Below are 13,001 nucleotides of genomic sequence, written 5' to 3' on the forward strand. Positions count from 1 at the left end.
CATGCAGATTTACATAAAGGTATACGTATAACATTGTAAACACACACACATGCATATGATGCATGCACAAACATACATAGAGTACATAGATGATACACAGATATATATATAGAGGTATACATATGTAAACACTATATACACACACATATATAAACACTATATATACACACACAAATATATATATATATATATATATACAAATATACATGTATATACAAACCTGCATACATAGAACACATAGATGATACACAGATATACAAATGTATGTGTGTGTGTGTGTATAAATATATGCATATATCTATATATATATATGTGTGTGTGTGTGTGTGTGTGTATGTATACGCATATACATGTATGTATATATATATATATGTGTGTGTGTGTGTGCATATATGTATGTGTGTGTGTGTATCTATATATGTGTGTGTGTATATATATATGTGTACATGTGTGTGTATGTGTATATATGCATGTGTGTCTGTGTATGTATATATATATATATATATATATATATATAACAACAGTGAGTATACCGTAGGTATTGAACCAGTAACGAGTCAGCTAACACAAAAAAAAATGTTCATAAACAACAGGGAGTGAGAGAGAGAGAGAGACAGAGAGAGGGAAAGTTCCCTGACAAGGAACACGGGCTACTAACCTGCACTACTAGGACTACTGGCTGGTTCACTTAACCTTCGCAGTGAGTGATATGGGTTTGAAAGCTTTTGAGTTGCCGTCTTGTGAGTGGGGAGCTGTTTGAGTTGGTGGCCAACTGCAGATGGGCCCTGTTTCTGTGAAAGTTTCGCGTTTCTCTGGACATCATTCAGTCTATTAAGGGGAGGTAGGGGGTCTTCAACAAAGAGGGGTTTATATAGATTTATTTATATATATGTATGTATAATGTGTGTGTGTGCATGTATGTGTACATATATATACATATATATATATATATATATATATATATATATATATATATATATATATATATATATATATATACATATACATATATATATATATATATATATATATATATACATATACATATCTATCTATCTATATATATATATATATATATATATATATATATATATATATATACATACATATATATACATTTATATATTAGTATGAAGTGGTGTGACACTCTATGCAGACAGCCAACTCAGATGTATACAATCAACTAACTGCTGAGGAAATGGAAACCCGACCTTGGTGTGCATGTTATGTATGCCTTTTGTTGTATATAAGCTTCTGCATAAATAAGTGTATATGTGTGTGTTTATGTGTAATATCATGCACAAAACTCCTCGGCTTTCAATCAACTTGTAACTTGTGCTGATCAAAAATAGCTGTGTGTGTGTGTGTGTATGTATATATATATATATATATATATATATATATATATATATATATATATATATATATATATACTCTTCGAAACGCCTGTGTTAGAATGGTGGCAGCTGATGAAGGAAATGTTCTCTATGTGGCCTGTGTGTTTTCTGTACTCTGGTTATTATTATTTTTTTTGTCTACATTTTGTTTGCAATGTCCTGTACCCAGATATGCACCTATATATACAGGTAGATGTAGGTATGCACATACTTGTGCGTATATATGCATATACTCATTATTTGTTTTATGTATATATATATATATATATATATATATATATATATATATATATATATATATTGCAATCTATGAACAGAATTTGGTGGCTTAGTTGTTGCACCTTCTGCATTTTTATACTTTGTGTCTTTAGGCACACAAATGTGTGTGTGTGTGTGCATGTGTGCGTGAGCACATGTGGTATTATTTCAAGCAAAGCATTGAGGTATATATATATAAGTTGGAAAGAATGTCTCAATATTTATGGCAAAGTGAACATTAATTTTTACATTCTAATGTATTCTCTTTCTTTGCAGATTTCCTGTTATACAGTAGTGGTAAAATTTTTATCGATTTTAGCCTTTTAAAATATGTCTAGATCAGACCCATATCAGACACTGCATGCTGTATGAATTCAAATTGGAATCAAAGAGCTGCCCTCCTGCTTGTAACCTAAACCTTTTCTGAGTAGAATCATCACAAGTCATAAAAAGTGAGTTCTCTATAACCATATCCAATGAAAACAATAATGGTTAGCACCAAATGGTAAAGGGAAATCATATTCCCAAACCAGTATCACACCAGAGAAAAAAAATTATGATCTGCATTTGGTGGGATATGAAGGGGTATTGTCTATCATGAAGTGTTAAACCAAAATGAAACAGTTAATGAGAAGAATTATTGTTATCAATTACAGAAGCATTGAACGAAAATTTTCAGGAAGTAAAAGTGCTCGTCATTGGTCAATCATACAGGGGTGTTGCTCTTGATAATGCAAGACCACATGTTGCCCAAATCAGAGGTTTTCAAACTGTGGTCCACGGACCACAGGGGGTCTGTGGACAGTAAATACTTTTTATGGGCAATTTGATTTTATATGTTTTTTAATCAAAATCTTTTAATTGACAATAAACCTATTTGTTAAATACTGTTAAATAAATAAATGCAAAAATATGTTATTTTAAGCAAATATTTAAGTGTAAATTTCATAAGCGTTTATAAGGGGGTCCTTAAGGTAAAGCCTGAAATATGAAAAAAGGGGTCCGCAAGTCAAAAAGTTTGAAAACCCCTGGCCCAAATCACACAAGAAAAGTTTATGGCACTAAATACAGACTATAACTTTTTATTTTTAGAACACCGGCAATTAATCAATTAGCAAATAAATTAACATTCACCAATTAAGAAACTGAGATATGATGAGAAGATGGTTTAAAATACTAAATGCAGATGTGATGAACTGATGGAAAATGATGAATAAGAATGAATAAAATAAAACCAATTATGATTAAAGATTTGTGTGATTTTGAGTGATGGTGAGGGGAGAGGTGAGGTTTGAAAAAAAAAAAAAAGCAACTAATCGACCAGTTTCCTCCTGTTAGTGTTTTAAATAGTGCTATGTACACATCTTAGACGACAGCAACAGCAACAGCAACACACCAAAAAGGCAATAAATGTGGTAAAAGTACAAATGTAACTCGACAGTAGTGAGAAAACTTATACATAAACAAAAACAAAGCAAAAATAAATACATAAAAGAATACAATAAAAAGGAAAATAACAAGCATGGTAGAAACATAGTAATAATAATAATAATAATAATAAGTTAGGAGTTGACTTAATTTCAAAAGATAATTGGGAAGATGGTTAGGAAAACAAACATTGGGAAGCTGCAAATGAAAGAAATACAATAGTAAAAATAAAAAACTTTATGAAACTCAATATGAGAAAACAGGTATGACATGATGATGATGATGATGATGATGATGGGAAGATGATAAAGAGGGAGAGGAGAGAGGAAAACTAGAGGAAGAGGGGAGGGTGAATAGGAGGAAGAGGAAGGCAGAAGGGGAGGGGGAAGAAGGTGAAAGGGAGGAGGAAGAAGGCGAAAGGGGAGAAGGAAGAAGCCGAAAGGGGAGGAGGAAGAAGCCAAAAGGGGAGGAGGAAGTAGGCAGAAGGGGAGGAGGAAGTAGGCGAAAGGGGAGGAGGAAAGCAGAAGGGGAGGAGGAGGAGAAAGAAATTGGGGAGAAATTTTTTTCCCCAACAGGTCTCCAATAAAAGTGAGATAACAAGGATGAATGAGGGGTGGGGAGCTGTCAAAGTTCCTGAATGTTAGTACATAAAGACTATGTCTTCAGGGATGACCTAACACTGATTGGGATGATCTGCGGAGGGAAGAGGGAGAATGAAGGGACAGATGCAAACAGATATCAGTCAGAAGGGGCCAATGAGTGAGTCTTAAAGAATGTAGAACAGGCAGTTTCAAAAACCATTTTGGTGTGGCTACTTTAAACCACAAATATTCTAGATCGAGGCCCAACAGATCTTAACCAAGAAATTAATTGATGACAGACTAACAAATTATACACTAATACTTTATAACCCCTAACCCCCAGACACAGTTTACTCCTGCAAGCAATGGCCCACAACCCTAATCAATTTATCTGATGTACTCACCCCTAATCTTCCTTTTGCCATCCCTGATGTGTCTTACACTTTAAACCCCACTTTTAACACTTGCCATAATTGTTTCCTTAAGATTTCTGTTACACCTGTATGTTTGGTCCCTGCGCCCTCCAGGCCTCGACATGCAGAAACCCATCCAAACCCTCTCAAACCATCCAACCCCTGCCAGCATAGAAAACAGACATTAAATAATGATAACGATAATATATACTATATTTGATAGCATATAAGATGCAACACCTTTTTTTTTTTTTTTTAAAGTCTCAAAATATGACCCTTGATCTTATATGAAATTGACCCTTGATCCTATATGAAGTTGAACCTCCTATTGGTTTCAAATTTTAGCACAAGGCCACCAATTTCAAGGAAGGGGGTAAGTCGATTATATCAACCCCAGTAATCAACTGGTAGTCATTTTTATCAACCCCGAAAGGACGAAAGGCAGAGTTGACTCTGGCAGCATTCAAACTCAAAACATGAAGTCAAGAAATGCCACTAACCATTTTTTCCAGTGTAGTAACAATTCTGCCAGCTCAATGCCTTCCCATAATATTACTGGCTCTAACACACTAAAACCTTTTCCCCCTAAATATCTACTGCTGAAATTGGGATGTCTACAATATCCACATGTCTTTTATGCCATCAAACTTGCTATACATAAGTGAAAAAAAAAAAAGAAATGTAAATATCATTTTGCTATATTATTTTTAAAATTTAAAAAAAAAAAATCACAACTTACTTCTTGTTGCTGGCTTCGAAGACTTTGATTGCGACGACTGTGAAAGAGATATCGACTGACTCTTCGTCGGAGTAGGAGCCACAGTGGTTGATGAGGTTGGAGAGGAAAACTGAGATTGAAACGCCATCACGCAATTATAGGAGCAAAAATTTCTCACCGATGCATCACTCATGGTCAAGTGATACTGGGCAGGGACAAACTTGCGACAGTGGTCGCACGTCACTGCTTGGTTGGAAGTGGCTTGCAGGTTAACTCGGTACAAAGAAAGACAATTAAGGGAACAAAACAGCTGGTATTTGTTATTGGCGTCGACTCGTTCTATCATATCAAAGTTACCCTTTTTCGAGCCACACCATGCACAGGACACAACTTTTTTGTTGAGAGCACGGAAGGTATTGACACACATGAAACTACAGAAACGTTTCTGCTGTCCCTCAAACTGGATATATTGCGGTTGCATACCTTCATTGTAGCAGTAAACACCACAATTGTCACAAGTATTCATTGTTAGTTTATTGGCATACTGAAATGCAGATAAACACGGGTCGCTACACATTTTGTGGACCTTGCCCTCAAACTTTACTTCGTGCTTCACCAACCACACCTTGCCACAGACAGCACAAGGCAAACGTTTTTTACTCTGTTCAACGCCAATAATTTCTACATCCTTGTTATTTTTCTCTTCATATTTCTGTAGACAAGACGGGCTACAGAAGTCCTTGAACACTCCCTGCTCCCAGCCAACAGGGGCCATAAAGGAATCAGAAACATTAGTCAGATCCTTCTGACAGTAACAACAAACTTTAAGTCTCTTTTTGAACTGGGCGTGGCACTGGGTGCCACAGAATTGTTTAATCTCCGTACCTAGTTTCAGGCAATATTTAGCTTTTGCCGAAGGAGGAACCTGGAAGAGAGAAATAAGGAAATTAATCAGACGTGCAACTGCTTCTGGGAAACACAGTGTGTGTGTGTGTGTGTGTGTGTAAGTGCATGTGTGCCTGTATGTTAGTGTAAATGTGTGTACACGTGTGCTTGTGCATGTGTGTGTGTGCACACATACCTTAATGAGTGTGTGTGTTTATTTGTTATGCAAAATGCAGCAGGAAACAGAGAAACAACAGAATGAATTTAAATATTGGACCACAATAACAGATACACCATATACCCTATTCTTATGGTTTCAGGTTCAGTCCCAACATGTGGCACCTTGAGCAAGTGTCTTCTATAACCTCAAACTTGAGAGGGGATTTGGTATATGAAAGCTAAAAGAAACCTACTGTGTGTGTGAGATCATTTACTTTCCATTTTTCATGGAGACATAGGTTGGGCAGTTTAGCAGGAGCTGGGCAAGCCATAAAGCTGCACCAAATTTTACTGTCACTTTTGGCATGGTTTTTACATCTGGCTGCCCTTCCTGTATATTCCCCACTATCTATTAAAGAGAGGCACAAGCACTTTCACATGCATATATACATACAACAGGAACTTCTGCCTTCCAAATTCAATCACAAGGTATCAGTCTGCTCAAGGTTATAACAGAGGACACTTGCCAAACATGCTACATGGTGGGACAGAATATGAAACCCTGTGGTTGAGAAACAAGAGTTTGGCGTCAATGAATCTGCCATTCATTCCATATACAAAGGGCACAGAGATGATTCATTATTCACTACTTTCTTTTGGAACCAAACCTCTGTGGCAAACGAGGATAGACATACTTGCACAGAGGTCATTTTATTAACACCAAAAAGCCCAAAGGAGAAGTTAACTAACAGGATTTGAGCCCTAAAAGCAAAGCACTGAGACAAAATACTGAAAGGGATTTTGTGCAACATTCTAATGATTCTGCCAATCTACTGCCAAGCCCCAAAAAGTGTAAAAGACAGATATAGTCAATTGAATATATCTGCAACTTATAAGGTGAATATATGAGAGTGGTCCAGTGGATTGGACAGTATGAATGGGTAGATAAGTTCACAAGAGAGTGAAAGGGAAGTGGCAGATAGATAGAGATGGTGATAGGAGTAAATGCAGTGAATGGTGAACACAAGTGTGAGCATGGTTAATGGTGAATATTGGTTTGGCAGAAAGAAGGTAGAATCAATAGGATGCAGCACGGGTGATGTGAAGCGAGGGGAGTGGGCAAGAAATGCAACAGAGCCAGGGATGAGGTCAGAGGTATATGGGGGGGTGGGGTGAAAATACTGGGAGACAAACATGAAAAGTGGGGAGGGGGAGAGGCTGACATTGAGAGAATCAGAGGATATACACAGGAAAAGTGCGAGTGGAAAATAAAGCAGTAAGGTATGATACTAAGAATGCAAGAAAGACAAGTACATGGTTGCGTGGAAGGTGAGTGGGAACACAAAAATGCTGGAGATGAATTATGTGCAATTCTGCTTTCATATAATTACAACAGCGGAATGTGTTGTGCTGCAGTTAGGAGAGTTATGGAAGAGTGAGTGTTAGGAAGATGAATTGTAGGAATGAGACACATCAGTGACAGATTGAGCGCAGAAGCAGGAATCTATATTCACAGCCTTCTTTTCTCAGAGAACGGAAAGTTCATAGTTTACCTGTGATCCACAGAAGGAGCATGTACCTCCTAAACTGCTTTGGAATTTACCGAGGCATTCCTCACCGCAGAAGTCCAATCCTTGCCAATTGAGGAAATGTTTATTGGTGTTTATGTTCATTAGCTGACAGACACTGCAAATCTTATAGTGTGGTGTCGCCTGCTCCATCGAAGATGCCACCGATATGGAACTAGACGCCGAAGCATTTACTGGTGACATGCTGCGGAGATAGACAGTCGGACTCACTCGGAATTGTCGGAAACACTCGTCGTCGCACAAATGTTTATTGTCACCATTTCGGACAATGTTATATTTGCATTTACCGATCTGAAAGATTGTAAATAAAAGAAACATTAATATGTACACATGAATATATATATATATATATATATATTGAAGAAACAAAAAGTCACATTCTGGAATTCTTGAAGACATGCCTCAATTATTTTTAAACTGAAGAAAACAAAAAATAAAAACAAATAAAATGCTAAATACACACATACTTATACTTGAACAAAATTAATAAAATAACATAATATCAATAGAAACGACAAGTGTTTTGGTCCATGGCTTTTGACCCACACTCCCTCTCTACAAAATCTGCATTTAACATCCATGCTGGTGTGTTTAGGTCCCCGTAACTTAGTGGTTCGGCAAAAGAGACCGATAGAATAAGTACTAGGCTTACAAAGAATAAGTCCTGGGGCCGATTTGCTCGACTACATGCGGTGCTCCAGCATGGCCACAGTCAAATGACTGAAACAAGTAAAAGAGTAAAGACAGTCCAGGAACTTTTTGATACCACCTTATATGTTTACCACCCTGTAACTTACCTGTTCAGCAAAAGAGATCAACAGAATAAGTCCCACACTTAAAAAAAGGGAGGGGGCGGGTTAAGGTGGGTGCTCCAACATGGCTGCAGTCTAATGACTGAAACAACACACACACACACACACACACAGGTTTCGCCTGTCTATGACTTCCAGGTTTTTTTTAACACCCAGCATTATGAGGGAGCCGTCCGCAAAGCAAACTGGCCAACAAGCAAAACACATACCACTGAGTATGTGAGGTCAATAATAGAGATATAAGCATACCTACCTTATGACATACTATACATTTCTGTGAGGTTTTTGACAAGGGGGAAGACTTGGAAGAGAATTTATCTGTGGAGGTTTGTGATCTAGCTGTAAACAGAAAAACAAAAGCCCACATTTCAATAGACTGATAATAAATACAGCAAGACATTCACTTTTAAACAACATACATGAAGGCTTTGAGGATTAAGAGGTCGGTCTGAAATGATTATTCATTGAATCAGTATAAAGCTAGAAGTCCTAGGAATGGCTGTGTGGTTAAGAAGCTTGCTTCCCAACTGTATGGCCTTGGGTTCAGTCCTGCTGAGTGGCACCTTGGGCAAGGATCTTTAACAACAGTCTCAAGCCAACCAAAGCATTGTGAGTGGATTTGGTAGATGGAAACTGAAAGAAGTCTATCGTGTTTATGTGTGTGTGTGTGTGCAGGTCCTCCACCACTTCTTGACAACCACTGCTGGTTTGTTTACATCCCCATAACTTAAGAGTTCAGCAAAAGAGACTGTCAGAATAAGTAACAGGATTCAAAAATATGTACTGGGGTCAAATTGTTTGACTAAAACCCTTCTAGGGAGTGCCCCAGCATGGCCACAGTCCAATGAGTGAAACAAGGAAATGATAAAAGATAAAGGTGTATAGACACCCCTTGTTTAAAACTGTCCTTTACCCAATCTATATACATGTTACATTGACATTTCGCTATGCTCAAAAAGACTTGTCCATCACAGCAAAAATGATATCCTAAAACCACTTGGCTATGCTTGATAGATCGCTGACCACTACATTTATATTTTTTTCTCCTTGTTTCTGTCTGTGTTCCTTTCAGTTGAAGAGCATAGGCTCGAAACGTCAAAGACTCTCTCTATTCCCGAGCGTTAAACTAATACATCTTTTTGTTGTTTACACCACCTGTCTTCGTCTGTTGTTTTTTTCGTAAATTCTCCCATATATACATGAGGCCCATGTATATTAATTCAAAACAATGTGAATAGATAAGTATTATATTGAAAAAATAATAATCTGAATGCTGAAGGGTTAACCACCTAGCCATCTGTCCCATCTCACACCATTGTACTTCTGTCAGCTCTGAGCATGGGGAAATAACTAGTGTCTGACTCTGAGCTCCACAGCCAGAACACACAAAGACATGCACATATCTCAGATAAAAGCAAACTGACTAAAAAATCTAAAAAATGGAGAATATTTTCTGGAATTGGTAATCTATCAATTTAATACCAATACTGCATCACTACTAGAGTCAACTAATTGGAAACCATAGACCTCTTATTAAAGTCAAATACTGCCAGCTGATTAAGAATCAGCTTTAATTTGAGGCATATTTGTCATTGATTCTAGCACAGCCTCTAGATAAGTTTGATGCAATTTTCATTGAACTTTGTCAGAACCTTCTAGAATTTGCAGTAGCATCAGTACTAAGCAACCTACATCTTTGTCTTGTGGACTATCTTCTTCCACTCTAAGTGTTCAGTTGTATTAAGTTACATGGTTAACAAAAACAAAAAAAAAAAAAAGGAACTGACATGGCTGTGTGTTTAAGAAGGTTACTTTGTAACCACGTGGTTTTCAGTTCAATCCTAGTATGAAGCACCTTGGGCAAATATCTTCTACTATAGCCTGGAGCTAGCCAATGCTTTTTAAGTGCATTTGGTGGATGGAAAATGTGAGGAAGCTCACCATATGCACACACACACACACACACACACACACACACGTGTGAATATTGTTTTGTTTCCATCTCTGTAACTTAGCAATTTGACAAAACAGACTGATAAAATAAGTACCAAACTTAAAATATAAAAAAGTATTAGAGTCGATTTTGTTTGACTAAAAACTCTTCAAAGTGGTGCCCCAGCATGGCCATAGTCCAATGACTGAAACAAGTAAAAAAAAATAGCAAATAAAGTGCCACCACCAGAAACAGCACCATTTACAAGCAAGCATTTGTAATCAGAGTAATTCTGCACACACAACCTATGTTCATTCAGAATGGCCACCTTAAGTTTTAGTTTAACCAGACTAGCATAAGTATTTGCCGATTCTTGCTATATCAGGAATTCATTTGAGCATCAATTGAAATTCTTGTAAACTGGGAATACGGCCAAGTGGGTTAAACACCAAACCAGCAGTCAATCAGACCATCTGTCCCTGGAATCATGTATAGTCTAGCCATTTGTTCCTCAAGCCATGTATAGGCTTAAATTGTTGTTGTTGTTGGCACTCCATCGCTTACGACGTCGAGGGTTCCAGTTGATCTGATCAACGGAACAGCCTGCTCGTGAAATTAACGTGCAAGTGGCTGAGCACTCCACAGACACGTGTACCCTTAACGTAGATTCTCGGGGGAGATTCAGCGTGACACAGTGTGACAAGGCCGACCCTTTGAATTACAGGCACAACAGAAACAGGAAGTAAGAGTGAGAGAACGTTGTGGTGGAAGAGTACAGCAGGGTTCGCCACCATCCCCTGCCGGAGCCTCATGGAGCTTTTAGGTGTTTTCGATCAATAAACACTCACAACGTCCGGTCTGGGAATCGAAACCGCGATCCTATGACCGCGAGTCCGCTGCCCTAACCACTGGGCCATTGCGCCTCCACATAGGCTTAAATATCTATCTATCAATCAAACCTTCCAGTAAGTTGTCTATACACCTAGTTCTCTATTCATCCAGTCACAGGGAGATAAATCCCAGCCACCTCCAAGAGCAAGACCACCAGATCACAATACTCAACCAGAGATAGCAGCAACTCATCACTCCCGCCAGTGAGGTATAGAAAAAAAAGTGCCGTCATTGACAAGACAAAAGAATGTCAAAATCACATGATCTGGTGGTCTTGGCGCTGGAGATGGCAAGGATTTATCTTCCAGCCAGCGATATGAACAAGAGTGCATATTGCACCAAAAGCCGATATGAGAATTTCTCTCATGGTATCTACCACAGTGTAGTTTGTTCTAACAGAACATACACATTGAAGTGAGCATAGATTAATACACTCATACACATGCATGCACGCGCACACATACACACACATCTTCTCATATCCTTTAATGTCTTTACTTTTTCTGAAGGCCCAAAGCTGTAAGTCAAAAAGGGTCATTTTATCTCGCAACACAGCATAATTAAAGCTTGCTTTGGCTATGATGTATTTAACCGTACAACTGCAAATGCTTCATAGGAACTTTTTACATCAGCACAAATTGTATCTCTCTCTCTCATATACACACACACAAAATTAACAAAAGTAAAACACATAAAAATCAGACAGTGAACCAAGTCTAAAAAAACTTACCTGAAGAGCCATCAGGACGTGAGAGTTTTGAAGAGGAACGTTTAAGCAACTGAAGCGGAAACAGTAAAAGAAAAAAAAGGGATAAATAGATAAGTAAATATATTTTAGAAAAGAAATTGTCAAAATGAAAATTACGAGGGATTGCAAGACCGGTTTCAATTTCTACACTGGGTAGTACATTGTGTTTTTGAGCAAAACATTTATTTCACGTTGCTCCAGTAACCCTGCAACAAACTGCCATCCCCTTCAGGGAGGTTTGTTGTGATCTTGGTCACATCACCATGGAAATCAGGTAACTGGCCAGTCCTAGGAGTTCAAAGATTTGAGGCAGTAATATCAAGAGGGTGAAGACAATAATGATGCAGTAGTCTAACTGGTACAGCTACGACTTCTAGACATTTGAGTACACTGACTAAGCATCTAGGCTTGGTTAATTACAGTTGAGAACAGTCCTTGTTTATCATACATCATGATGGTATATTTGTCATTGACCATCTACCTATGCTATCTCTATCAACTGTTTTCTTCCTCCAATCAATATTGTCCAAAGGGCCAGGCAGTGGAACTGAACCCAAACCAACGTGGTTGTGAAACAAGTTCTTTAACCACACAGTCATGCCAGCACCAACAGAATTTTAAACCGTGACCAGTAAAACAAGAAACCAGTGCTTGCAAAATGGAAATTGCCACATCTGTTCCGCTTGAGTTGCACAGACAATCCCACAATCCTTTGCAACTGCTGCCATCACAAAGGCAGTGACTCAGCAACTTATCTGTTGGAAGCATTTAATTAATGACACCATGGTTCACATAATTGTCATAAAATAAATATAGCCAAACCAACTGTTTGGAGATGTGATTTAAACGGATCTAATCAACACTGGCGATTGGATAGTCATTGGTGATTGGATAGTTTGCAGATCTTTACCTGATGATTCAATGTTTTAAAGGAGTCTCAGAAATAGCAATAACCAGGAAGTGTGTGTGTGTGTGTGAGATGGTAGAGAGAGAGATGGGGAATACAGAAATGTGAGATACAAAGAAGGATGAGATAAAGAGAAAGATGAGATACAAAGAGAAGAAGAGTGGCAGAGATAAAGGTGAGGTAGAAGAGATAGAGAAGAGAGACAGATAGAGATAGAGGAGACAGATACAGAGGAAAGAGAGAGAGGAAATAGAGAGAAGGGGGATAGAGAGACAGAGAGAG

The 13,001-nt window shown here is 38.0% G+C and overlaps 1 protein-coding gene across 10 annotated transcripts in view; it reads right to left on the reverse strand.

Moving 5' to 3' along the window:
* The window catches only part of LOC106881975 (zinc finger MYM-type protein 4), a 92,410-nt gene that overhangs the window by 25,218 nt on the left and 54,191 nt on the right, over nt 1–13,001 (reverse strand). For 6 of the 10 annotated variants that reach the window (XM_089343157.1, XM_089343156.1, XM_089343161.1 and 3 more), the window contains exons 3-6: nt 11,795–11,843; nt 8,494–8,579; nt 7,393–7,719; nt 4,817–5,720 (exon numbers count right to left, since the gene is read on the reverse strand). In XM_089343157.1, the coding sequence (XP_089199283.1) occupies nt 4,817–5,720; nt 7,393–7,719; nt 8,494–8,579; nt 11,795–11,843 (1,366 nt within the window). Of the gene's footprint in view, nt 1–658; nt 851–4,816; nt 5,721–7,392; nt 7,720–8,493; nt 8,580–11,794; nt 11,844–13,001 lie in introns of all 10 variants that reach the window. The other 4 variants (XM_089343155.1, XM_089343154.1, XM_089343158.1 and 1 more) reach the window with 1 other exon arrangement.

Source organism: Octopus bimaculoides, chromosome 27 (assembly GCF_046866305.1).
Source record: "Octopus bimaculoides isolate indiv1 chromosome 27, ASM4686630v1, whole genome shotgun sequence".
NCBI lineage: Eukaryota > Metazoa > Mollusca > Cephalopoda > Octopoda > Octopodidae > Octopus > Octopus bimaculoides.